This window comes from Mixophyes fleayi, chromosome 7 (assembly GCF_038048845.1).
Source record: "Mixophyes fleayi isolate aMixFle1 chromosome 7, aMixFle1.hap1, whole genome shotgun sequence".
Classification (NCBI taxonomy): Eukaryota; Metazoa; Chordata; class Amphibia; order Anura; family Limnodynastidae; genus Mixophyes; species Mixophyes fleayi.
In genome coordinates, this window is record NC_134408.1 from 131,330,858 (window position 1) to 131,343,294 (window position 12,437).

Here is a 12,437-nt window from a genome sequence, read left to right on the forward strand (position 1 = left end):
GTGAGAGATCATCTGAGACTCCTACAGACTCCCCCATAATTGCTTCTTTATTAGATCCAATGGAAGTTGGATCTAATAGTAACCAGCACAGCAATTACTCCTCAGGGATGGAGCAGTGTATTGCTGGGCTTCATAACAAAACTTGGGTAGAGTTTGCCTCCCTCTCCCACCGTTCTGGTCAGAAAAGATCAGAATGGGGGTCTCTCCTGAGCATGCTCAGTCTGATGTATGCGCGTCTCAGAGGAGGACTCAACTCTGTTCTTTTCAGAGCAAAGAGAGGGGCCTCCAAAGTTTTTTTTAAAGACACCTTTCCACCTTACCCCACCTCAGGCGCGGACTGGCAAATTTCAGCCTGGGGGCGCACAGGCTGCCGCATCACATGACACGTGATGCGGCTGTGTCATTGAAGACGCGCCCGCATCGCGTGTCTTGTGATGCGGCCGCCGGTAATATTAAGATAATATTGCATCCACAGGGGAGGCGGCTGGCCCAAACAGCGGTCAGACAGAGCGGCCCACCCCTGCACCACCTCCAGGGGGGTTGTTCAATGTGACACTGTTTACAATCACCATTTGCATGTTGCCTGATTTACTACCCAATTTTACTGTGTGACCTAACTTTCCCGTGGAGTGTCACACAGACCCAATTTTATTATTAATAGATCCACTATGAATTTACCAATTTCTTGATACCAACCCTTGGTCCAGTGTATTAGTTTAGCTAATACTCATTTCCTCAACTTTTCTGTATGACAGAATGCTTTATTTGACATATGGGCTGCCCTTCATCATGCTATTGATAAATATGTGGTTGATCACTACTTTTATTTGTTTTTAAGTGGTATTCATCACGTGGTCTCCTTGTGTGAGACCACAAACTGTGAACGACTTCCTCCTGTCTGTCCAATGTCTCTTTAGGCATCAGAAAACTCTCCTATGTCAGGATGTAGCTCTCCCCAGGGGCCTTTGAAGCAGTCAAGCTTTCCCTGAAAGGGGCGCTGTTATCTTTTTAACATAGAGGTGGACAGAGCCACCAAGTAAACACTAACCAGACCCTCTGACTTCACATTTTATACATTAGTAGCTCAATTTATCAAGGGTTGTTATTGGTTAAACCTTATAAGCTTATAACTGTAATTCTTCTCTGTTCATTACAGCCCCCTTCTTCCAACTTATATTATCACAGGAGATATTATATAATCACAGGAGTGATTCTGTGTCTTGGACCCAACCCCCTAAAACTCTCATTTAATCAGTTTATCAGATATGTTCATGTTCAAATTTTTACAAGCTCTGTGACATAGACAATAATGGGAGCAGAAGTAGGTGGGTGCTTAGTATCCTGCCAATATTATCATTATTGGAGGAAAGGTGGAACTTTCTGTTCAAATATCTATTATTTTTTTTAAAATATTTGTAATATAAATTAATTAATTGATTCATTCATCATCTGTTGCTACAAATGGAAAATACATGACAAGTGGGAAAACAAGCATATAATTGGCTGAAATGAGTTAAGTTGAATATAGGAACAGAAGCAAGACCCTTGCTTTTTTTTGACATTTCACTGGTCCTGAATTGCAGGAGCCCCAGACAGGTGACCTCCACCCATTCTACCACTAGTTGGGAGAAAAAGGGGGTTAAGTTTATCAATAAATTATCTGCCTGGAGTATTCCTTTAAATTCTCCATTGACGTACAAGTCCCAATTGTAAAGCGCTACGGAATTTGCTGGCGCTATATAATTAAATCTTGAGGATGATGTTGATGATGTACACTACAATACAGCCCAAATATATATTTGAAGCAAAGTACGTTTAATGAAATAATTTGTAATATACAATTATGTTTCATTTTACCCTTTTGTTTAATATAGTTTAATTGTCTTTGTTTAGTAACTCACTTTAGCAACAGTTATTCTTAAATGTATGTTTTGTTTTGTAAAGTAAGTGAGTTACACACATTAGCCAGTAGATGTCGCTGTTGACAAAGTTATGGAACATTCCTCAATCTTGTGCAAACACTTCTTGGCTGAGTATTGCAGGTAATATACAGTAAGGGTTATTTATAAGGGACAGTGTAGTGTAAATGTACAGCATGTGCCATTGCAGTATCACAAAAGTCTATTCGTGCACCATGTGGCTACATCTATGGAATAAGTCACAGATGTACACAGTAAAATACATAACAAGTATATCCTGCACAGCATAATTGGCCGACCAGGACGATTCACAGACGTTCCATAGTGCATCAGGTTAGACTCAATAATATTCTTTACTGTGTGAAGTTTTACTGAGCATGATATGCAAATAAGCTGCTGCTCCACCCTCCTGGGCCTCCGTTCCTCTCTCAGAAGAACCGATTGGGGCTTCACTGTACATGCATTAGACCAGTGTATGCTCAGCAGGCTTTACTGCCCCTCTTTACCCATGGGCCCCATAACACCCGTACCTACAGCAGTGACAGTAGTTCCGCCACTGGTTTTAATCAAAGAAAGTGGTGGGCCAAGCGATATTCCAAAATACAATGACCACACTGTTGGATGTGCAGATCGGCTGTGAGCAGACCATTTAATACCCTATACACATTGCATTTTTTTCCATTTAAAATAAAATGGACGAAAAGGCCAAAATATGCTATCCTAGGATGAAAACGGCGCACATGGAGCGGTTTATTTGGTCTAGGTCTAATTATAACAGAGTAGATCTAACCAACTGAACAAAACAGACATAGGGCTAGATTTACTAAACTGAGGGTTTTGAAAAAGTGGAGATGTTGCCTATAGCAACCAATCAGATTCTAGCTATCATTTATTTAGTACATTCTACAAAATGACAGCTAGAATCTGATTGGTTGCTATAGGCAACATCCCCACTTTTTCAAACCCACAGTTTAGTAAATATACCCCATAGACTTCATCTTGCAAAAGTGACCCTTTGGTTTTATTAAGTAGAACGTAGGGGTAAAAAAAAGATCACATTGTGCTTGAAATAATAAATAAGATCCACGACTGATTGAATCAAATTGCGCTTTGTTACAGATCACTCGAAAAATGTATCAAGTATCAGAAATTGAAGGAAGCCGAGAACTTCTGAGCAGCATCACTAAAAAGAAAGATTGGTTTCGCAAATTTGTGACTGTAGCAAATGAAATGGGCAATCTGGAATTGGTGGAATATCTAACAGGAGCCACATACCAAGAATTTATAGGTGACTGGATATTTATGTATTTCCTTGCTTAGAGGTTCATTATTGTAATATATATATATATATCTTAGCTGTGGTTGTTGCTTAGCCTGATTTTGGTCCCCCGTTTTGCTTTTTGATTAAATGTTATTATGTTTTATTTTTATGGTGGCACAGAGGGTCATATATGGAGCATGGATAAAACAGTGCTGACATACAGGCAGTACAACAACAAAGTGCAATAACAACAAAGACAGCGTACGGGATCAGAGCCGGTGATGGCGATGCGAAGGGCAAGGGAAAAGAGAAGAACCAAGGGCAGGGATTAACTGTAGAGGTGGAAAAGTGAGGCTGGAAAGCCGAGGGCAGAGGTACCACGAGGAGGAGGACACGAGGATAAGAAGACCCTTCTCGCGGGAGCTTACAATCTAAAGGGAAAGGACAGACTGACAGGAAGCACAAAGAAGGGGAGTAAGGGTGAGGGAACCAGAAGTGTGAAGGGAGAGATGAACAAGAGCGGGTAAGAGGAGCGGAGGAAGAGGAGGGCAAGAGAGAGGTTAGACAGGGGAAGGGTAGGATTTCCTGAACAGGTGGGTTTTAAGGGATCATTTGAAGATTTCCAGGCTAGGGGGTAGCCTGATAGAACGAGGGAGATCGTTCCAGAGAAGGAGGGCAGCACGGGAGAAATCTTGAATGCGAGAGTGAGATGTGGTAACCAGATGGGAGGTAAGGCGGCGGTCATTGGCTGATCCTAGATGGCTGGAAGGAGTACATGGAGATGTAAGGAGCAGTGGAGTTAGAGAGGGCTTTGCAGGTGAGGGTGAGGTGTGAGAGTCGGGTGCACGGACGCAGGGGAGCCCAGTAAGGTGGAGGTTGCAGTAATCAAGGTGGGAGATGATCAGAGAATGTAGGAGAGTTTTGGTGGAGATGGAAGCGACAGGATTGGGTGAGGTGATTGGATGTGTGGGGTGAAGGAGCGACAGGAGTCAAGGAGTACATGGAGATGAGGCTGGAGATGTAAGGAGCAGTGGAGTTAGAGAGGGCTTTGCAGGTGAGGTGTGAGAGTCGGGTGCACGGACGCAGGGGAGCCCAGTAAGGTGGAGGTTGCAGTAATCAAGGTGGGAAATGATCAGAGAGTTTTGGTGGAGATGGAAGCGACAGGATTGGGTGAGGTGATTGGATGTGTGGGGTGAAGCAGCGACAGGAGTCAAGGATGACACCCAGGCATCGAACGTGGGGAAAGTGGAAATGTTGGCATTAACAGTAGTGATGGAGGGGAGGATAAGTATTGAAGGAGGGAAGACTATGAAATTGCAGCAATACAGAATGCAGTACCTTTGTTATTTGCCATGCTGGTGCCACTCGGATAGTTCTCCATCACCTTCTTGTGCAACGAGTTGTTCTTATTCCCTGGCAGCGTACTGCTGCTGATGGTGAAAAGGGGAACTGCAATGTGCAAAGGCGGCTAACGTCAGCATATGCACATAGTGCTTTGACCTGCTAGGGATCCAGCAAAGCCGGAGAGTCTTCAGCTAGATCCAATGTTACAGTCAAGTAGCGATCCTGAGACGGCATTACTTTGCTGCAAAAAGATTTGCTTCACAAATTGCCTAATAGAGATCTATGGAGAGCATGGTTAGCATTAATCATTTGTTACATAAGAAACAGCACTGAAAGAGCATTTTGGTGCGGTTACGCTGCCATTTTCGCACTTCACCGCTTGTTAAATAGACCCCTAATGCTCATTTACTAACGTTACAAACTTCTAAAGTTTACCAACTAAACCCAGGCATTATACAGACTGGATCCGGGCAGCCATAGAGCACACATAAATTACATTTTTGAGTTGACAACATTGGCTTTATCTTGGCTTAACTAATTTTAAAACAAACACTAATTAGTATAAATGCCCCCCCCCCCCCTAAAAAAAGAATAATTGTATTCTGTTATTATGTTTAAAATGTTATTACAGCAAATTAAATCAAACATTCTACACATGTATAGAGAAACAGAAATGGGTTTAACAATGTTATTTGCTTAATAGCAGGGAGCAATGGAACAGTCAGTTCACAGGATGATGTGAGCACAGAGCACGATAGGACGTCCCAGGATGCCAATTTGATTAGTGAAGTAACAAATCAGAAGGCTGTGACAAGTGACTGCAGCGTGTTGGAGCAGTCACATGTAGAGAGCTCTGCCCAATCAGGTAAGGAGTCATTCATGATGTCACACCAGTGCCGGCATTAGATGTGCTTACATCCTGTGCCAGAGGTAAAGATGACGTCTTACGTAAGTGTCTTTAATAACCACCCATTAACTGCTTACCTATCCTTGATCTGTTCAACCTGTTGTCCTCCAGTTGTTGGACACAACTGTACCAATATCTCAGTAATACCAATTGCTATAGGGATCAATGGTCCCTGAGAGAAACACTTCATGTATAATTTACAAGTGCCCATAATTAAATATATACAACATTGACTTTGATTAGGTTTGATTCATTTTCAAACAAACACTAAGGGAGACAGTCTACTAATGGTCGACTGACAGTAATCAATATTTTTTTTAATGATTGACAGGTCGATTTGCTAATCACAAATCTACTGAAGGCAAATCTAGATCTAAATCACCAGTTTTCTAACCTCCCATAAATAAATCATCAGACAGTAACTGCTTCCACTGATACCTACATAAATATTTAGAACTGGGCGAGAGAGAAGTCTTCACCTATAGCAAACCGTCTTTCCCATAGAGAGCGATGTAATCACAGGTACTCAGATGACCCAGGACTCAGAGTAGTAAAAGTTTATCTTTAGTACCAAATAGCGATGAGGTATAGAAACTAGGAGAATAGAACACCCGGCGGTTAACAATTACAGTGCAATTCACCAAGGGCAGGCAGCAAACAGGGATACCAAGGTCACGACAGAAAGTCAGGGCGGGCAGTGAGCAAGAAAGACCCAATAACAACGCCAAGGGTCAAGACGGGCAGTTTCCAGGGACAAGCAACGTCAGGCAGCAGGTAATCAGTCAGTAGATAAGGCTTCAGCAACACAGCAGGCTTCACTGCATGGCAAAAACACAGTAACTGGAAGGGAGGGTAAGCCCCTCCTACCATTTAAACGAATGAAGCCCAATCAGAATGCTCCACTGGGAGCCAGCCGTCCTGTCACATGACCGCAATCTCTGAACATAATGTCTTGGCTGCTAGCAACTGAGAATCACTGCAGTCACCGATTTCTCACAGTTAAAAACAGGGGGAAATTATGAAGAATTGATTTAATAAGATGGTGTGGTAATACAGTAGCTAAAAATGTTTTCATTGGTTTCAGACAGTCAAGATTTAATGCATCTGTTTTCCCATTCCTTTCAATGGGCCATTCATTTCAGTGGGGTTTCTACATGCTGGAAATCCAATTGAAGAGAATGGTCATTGAAGTGAGTGGGAAAGTTCTGCTAATAAATAGATATATCAATGAAATCGGTTTGGCCTCCCTCAAATTCTCAACCAGATTCCAGCATCAGACAGCCTAAGCTGGTTTCCAATAAAACATGGAAGCAGCATATCCCTCCCATCCTGCCAGAGACTGCATAATAATAAACACACAAAATAAAGTTAATTTGGATAAAACACTTAATATTAATATATTACTTTTTTAAAATTTTACACAAAATCTTTTTTTTTTCTGTTGTAGTCCAATGGGAAATAAATATTTTCTTCTCTCTTATAGTACAATATTGTTTTTACATGTAGACCACAACCCCATTGAAATGAATGGACCATTGAAATCAATAGGAGTAGCCCTGATAGTTAATTTGCCCCAAATCACCACTATTCTCTTAATTTTGAAAAAGAATATCGGTTTGGAGAGTTTGGACAATACATTTACGTTTTGTTTGGAAAGTTATATTTTACATTTTATTGAAGTAAATTCAATTTATTTAAATGTCCAAATTTTATACACGTATTTAGAATATTTAGAGTAACACAGTGTTATTTCCTTAAAAGCAGAGAGCAATGGAACAGTTTGTCCACTGGATGATACCACCTCAGAGCAGAAGAGTGATCTCCAGGATTACAGTGTGATATGTGAAGTGACAAATCAGAATGGTGAAAACCACGATGCGACAGGTGACAGCAGCGTGTTGGAGCTGTCATACACGGACACCTCTGCTCAGTCAGGTAAGGAGTCAGCCATGGTGTAATGCTGACACTAGTGTTGGCATTCGGTGTGCTTGTGCCCAGTGCCAGAGGTAAAGATGGTTTTGCAATCAAATTAATAGGCTACGTTTGGCCTTAGCCAAGCACCAATTAAGGATACATAAACTTGAGTGTCCGACCTGCCTTCTGTCACTTGTTGAACACCACTGTAACATCACCTCAGTTACACCAATTGCAATAGGGATCATTGATCCCTGGGAGAAGCAAAAGGTTTAAAGAAGGAGCAAGAATATACGTGGTCCAAATATGGTACCGCCTGTGTACTGATCCGTACCTAATCAAAATCAGGCAGCAGGTTGTGCAAGTGGAGAATGAACACGCAGAATGCTAAACAATAATTGCTGAATTAGGGTATTAGCATCGACACTGGCTGGGGCAACGCGCACTGTAAAAATGGCATCAAGACTTTTCCAAACTGGCCCACATCGTCACTTTGTGACTGAACAAGCCTGGACTCAGTCAGTTAAAATAGCCGGTCACACACACAAAATGAAAGCAGCCATTTTGTGGGATGAACCAATATTAATCAGAATAAAGCCATTCACTAGGACCTCATAGCTCCGTGGTTCCACTTGGTATATTAATAGGCTACATGTTGGTTAAACTGAAAAAATGCCTGCCACAAATGTTTAGAGGATGAGTCCGTGGACGGATGTAACTGATCACATAGGACAGCAACTGTGCGTGCCCAAGATGGCTGCCTCACCTTCTGACAAAACAAAAAAGTAAAATGAGTCCTATTGGGAGAAAAGTGCTATGTAAACAAATAATTATTATTATTATTATTATTAAGTAAAAGGTAGTAAATATAGTTCTAAACAAATGTCTCCTTGATTAAATGGGTGATGTTAACATTGATCCTTTATAACAATATGTACGTATGCTCATCCAAAACCTTCTACATTCGACCTGAACTGAGAAGACAAGCATTTGGATTAAATTTGAAACTTACAGATATGATTCATTTAGAGCATTGTTTGCCGTCTTTGAGATCCCCGAACTGGTCATGCTTTGAGGAAGGTTGTCTGCTGGAACAGGTGGGATTATTACTGACTCACCAATGCATGATTAAAGATATCCTCAAAAACAGACCTTATCATACATTTAAACCTTGTGTTGTTATTGTAAAGATGGAACAGAATTACCAACATTGACCAGCAAATGGCGCTGTTAGCAAAGTCTTTCTTGGAATTTTCAGAACAAACATGTCTGCACTTTATCTGGGTGCTGCAGAGGTGTTATTTACTGGGTATTGGTGATTGCAAAAAAATAAGTGTGTAACACACCATATGGAAGCCTTTCCACGCCTGCACGTGTTCATAAATGTAACCCGTTGTTTATATGGTGACCATAAACAGGGAGATTGGCAATCGGGCAACATTGATGACTCATAGAGGGCACGGCACACAGCACATGACCACTGTGATCAGATGTTGAGTGGATATACAATATTTTTGTATCCATACACAATTATTTAAACCAACCTAATTGGCCGTAAAAGTTGCAGCTTAACTGAACACCTAGCTGAATATTATTTGTCTGTTATTCACACTGTGGCATTTGTTACATCTCAACTAACATGAAATATACAATTAGGTTCTTTAATCCCTATGGGGGCCTGTGGCTGGGTCCATCTTGAAATGTGCTCCGGCGCCGGGAGGGTTAATACCCTGCTCTAGGGGATGTAAAAATGTATTAAACGGAATGTTTATTAATTTAAATGTATCAGTTTAATGTATGGGTGCTGTGGCTCAGGTTAGCAACAGTTGTGCCGTAAAGGTTAGGCTCTGGGAGTGTAAATGCATTTATTTCATATTGGTCATGTATTGATTTATTGTGATATTTTGGAGGAAATGTGTTTCTATAACTGTCTGAAGAAAGGATCTCATGCTATTTAGGCCTTTTGATGTGTGAGTGTCCAACACATCCTTTAGCCTGCAGGCACAGGAGCGGGTAGTTAGACTTGCTGTTAGGTTTCCTACCTCTTTAAAACAGGATGCAAGTAATTTAGGAAATCACAGAATTGTGTACATTTTTTAAGTATAAATTGCATTTAAATTCCAATTTTAGAGAACATATTGCATCCTGACGCTAATCCTCGAATGTATATTTCAGACTCTTTGGTGCCTGCACAGAAAAGGGGCTGGTTTACTCCCTTGCCAACATAAGAGTCAGAAACTGTATAAAAAGAGCACTGTTTGACCATGTTTTGCATTATTCCATCTGTAACTTCTGGATATCGCTAGTACCTCAAACTTGCATGTATCCTTATTATGACTGCTTGAGGTAATAAAACATCACTGATTCACGATCCTGCTTTGATGCCTACTTACCTGCTGTAATTCCTGTTACCTACAGATTAGACCAATCTATTCCGTTATCCAGCTGTTCTAAAGTTGTGACCCAGCGTCTAGTACCAACGCTCTGCCCGATACCCTGCAGCTCTGGCCATTGTGAGAGGCCCGGGGGAACCATCCATGGCAACCCGGATCTGAAGGCAAGATGTCAGGGGTTCCAGCCCAGGTGCCCAGCAAGGGGGTACACTAGCAGGAAGAGTAACCCAGAAGGAAGCAGTTCTAGGCATTGATGAAGGAGGCTAGTGTTGGCAGCAGCATCCTCCTACTTCATTTAGATTGGGATAAAGAAGGGAGAAGAGGGCAAGGCAAGTCCAGACGGATCCCAGCAAGCACAGACAATTTTAATAATTGTGCCTTGGGCAAACTCCATTTAGTGTACCAAACAAGTTGGAATTGTTCAGAAATCAACAAGAAAAAAAAAATCACTGCACAATATGTCCAGCAGATAACGCACATGTCCATGATAATGTCAAACCATGTGCCACTAAAAAGTTCATATAAGACCATCCTACACCATAGCAACTAACCAAATATGCAGCCAGCTTGTGAACCCAAATTTACAAATATCTCTGTTCTCAGGTGATCTTTAACTTATTCAAAATTCTTTGAAAAAAAAAAAAAAAGAAGCATAATCCATTTCTAGACAAGTTGTCTCCTGCGTCTTGTCATTCAGGTCTGAGTATTTGAGAAGTTAAACTGGAGTTTAGCTTATGTGTCCCTGGGTTTATGCCTAGCTGCCTCCCTAATTACCAGGTACAGTCCCAAGTCTTTAAGATTTGTCCCTGGAAAATGTAAATGCAACATTGAAAATGCTGATAAACTGCATTTATAGCCAAGTAAATAAAAGCATACAATGATGGGGAATAGAGTCTACAAATGTCTACTCAGGCTGTTCTGTACATGACCTGCTGTTTTCTAGTTTAGCCCACTTTGCTAAATTTTGAGCCACTAAAAAGTGGCATCATGCCACTCCCCATGTCCGACCGTGGTATATCACCTGAGGCTATGTCAACTGTAGTGCAACATAAACTTGGTGCTAAAATGTACTATATCAGTCTTACCAGGCAGATGTCCGTATAAACCATGCTAGTCTACTCTACTGGAATGTCTGGGAGACTTCCGAATTTCTGGCAGGTCTCCCATACTCCCAGAAGACCAGACAATTCTCCTGCATCCTGCAAATTTCATAGTCAAGTGAGGTGGTTGGTTGCCTCGATGACATGTTTTTGCGACAAGTCGCGTTATTTACCCCCACACCCGTGGAGGAATGATGCATTCTCGCTATTTGGCCACAGAGGGCGGGGCAAAATTATCTGCTCCGACCTACATACTGCCAATTCACCTCCCATTTTAACTGAATAAATATGTGTTTATTACAAACCAAGCATCAAACCTAGAGAAATATGTACATGAAATTTCACAGCGCAGATCTATGTTATTACCTTTTTGCTGGTCTCTGCTCTATTCATTACTAAACCTCTCAGTCCTTGGATTGAGAACATTTGGGGAACGATAGGAATTGGAGACCGTACTGTGCACGACCTACTTGGAACCAAGAAAAATATTTGTAAATGTTGGCACCTACGGTTTTACGTAGCTAGGAATCTTGAGCAAGCCTCTTGTAGCAATCCTCTGGAAAACAAAGTGTTACAAACTTCTAGAGAATTGCACACACACAAACCAAGATAGTTATTGGGAAGGAAGAGGTTTCTGAATCAGCCAGCACACATGAAACAGGTACAGTGTGTGTCACTGCAGTGTCGCAAAGATTAAGTCATGCCAAGCAGTCTTGCAAGAGATGTCGTAGTGTAATGAACGGCCTGTCCGTTTCTAAAGGTCATTGGTGAAATAACATTTCCACACAGTACAGTTGTTTACTTTTGAAATGTTATTTGCTGTTTCAGTACATCCACTTTATTTATTTTTTATTTCAGATTTGGATGCGAGTTTTACTGAATGTCGTTTGAACAAGTCCACTGATAATGCTGAGAGCCTTGAATCAGGTAAAATGTAATATTACTATACTTGTTCTCAATGTTTGGCATTTATAATTGTGCTGCACAAACTGTGGGAAAGTCAGAGGGAGGCAAAGGTGATTGGAGATGTCTGGAGTTCACCATGACCAGAAATACTTTTTCGGCTTTGATTAACCCCTATACAGAAGGCCCTGCCCTGGCACAGCCACCATTGGCTCTATTTAGCATGGTCCTGGGATCCCCACATAGCTGGGACCTATGCCCGTTATCCTGGGTACTGTTTACTGTGTACACAGAAACCCAACAGCGCTAAGGCTTTCAATTAGAGCCGCTGCTACAGATCTCTCCTCCCATCATCATCATTTATTTATATAGCGCCACTGATTCCGCAGCGCTGTACAGAGAACTCACTCACATCAGTCCCTGCCCCATTGGAGCTTACAGTCTAAATTCCCTAACATACACTCAGACCGAGAGAGAAGCTAGGGTCAATTTTGATAACAGCCACTTAACCTGCTAGTATGTTTTTGGAGTGTGGGAGGAAACCGGAGCACCCGGAGGAAACCCACGCAAACATGGGGAGAACATACAAACTCCACACAGATAAGGCCATAGTTGGGAATTGAGCTCATGACCCCAGTGCTGTGAGGCAGAAGTGCTAACCACTTAGCCACTGTGCTGCCCTACAGACAGTCCAGC

General features: G+C 41.7%; 1 protein-coding gene across 2 annotated transcripts in view; it reads left to right on the plus strand.

Moving 5' to 3' along the window:
• Positions 1-12,437, plus strand: part of IFIH1 (interferon induced with helicase C domain 1) — a 41,631-nt gene that overhangs the window by 1,323 nt on the left and 27,871 nt on the right. Inside the window, exons 2-5 of one of the 2 annotated variants that reach the window (XM_075180747.1) lie at positions 3,039-3,207; positions 5,228-5,389; positions 7,193-7,366; positions 11,697-11,765. In XM_075180747.1, the coding sequence (XP_075036848.1) occupies positions 3,039-3,207; positions 5,228-5,389; positions 7,193-7,366; positions 11,697-11,765 (574 nt within the window). The remainder of the gene's footprint in view (positions 1-3,038; positions 3,208-5,227; positions 5,390-7,192; positions 7,367-11,696; positions 11,766-12,437) is intronic. The other variant, XM_075180748.1, reaches the window with a different exon arrangement.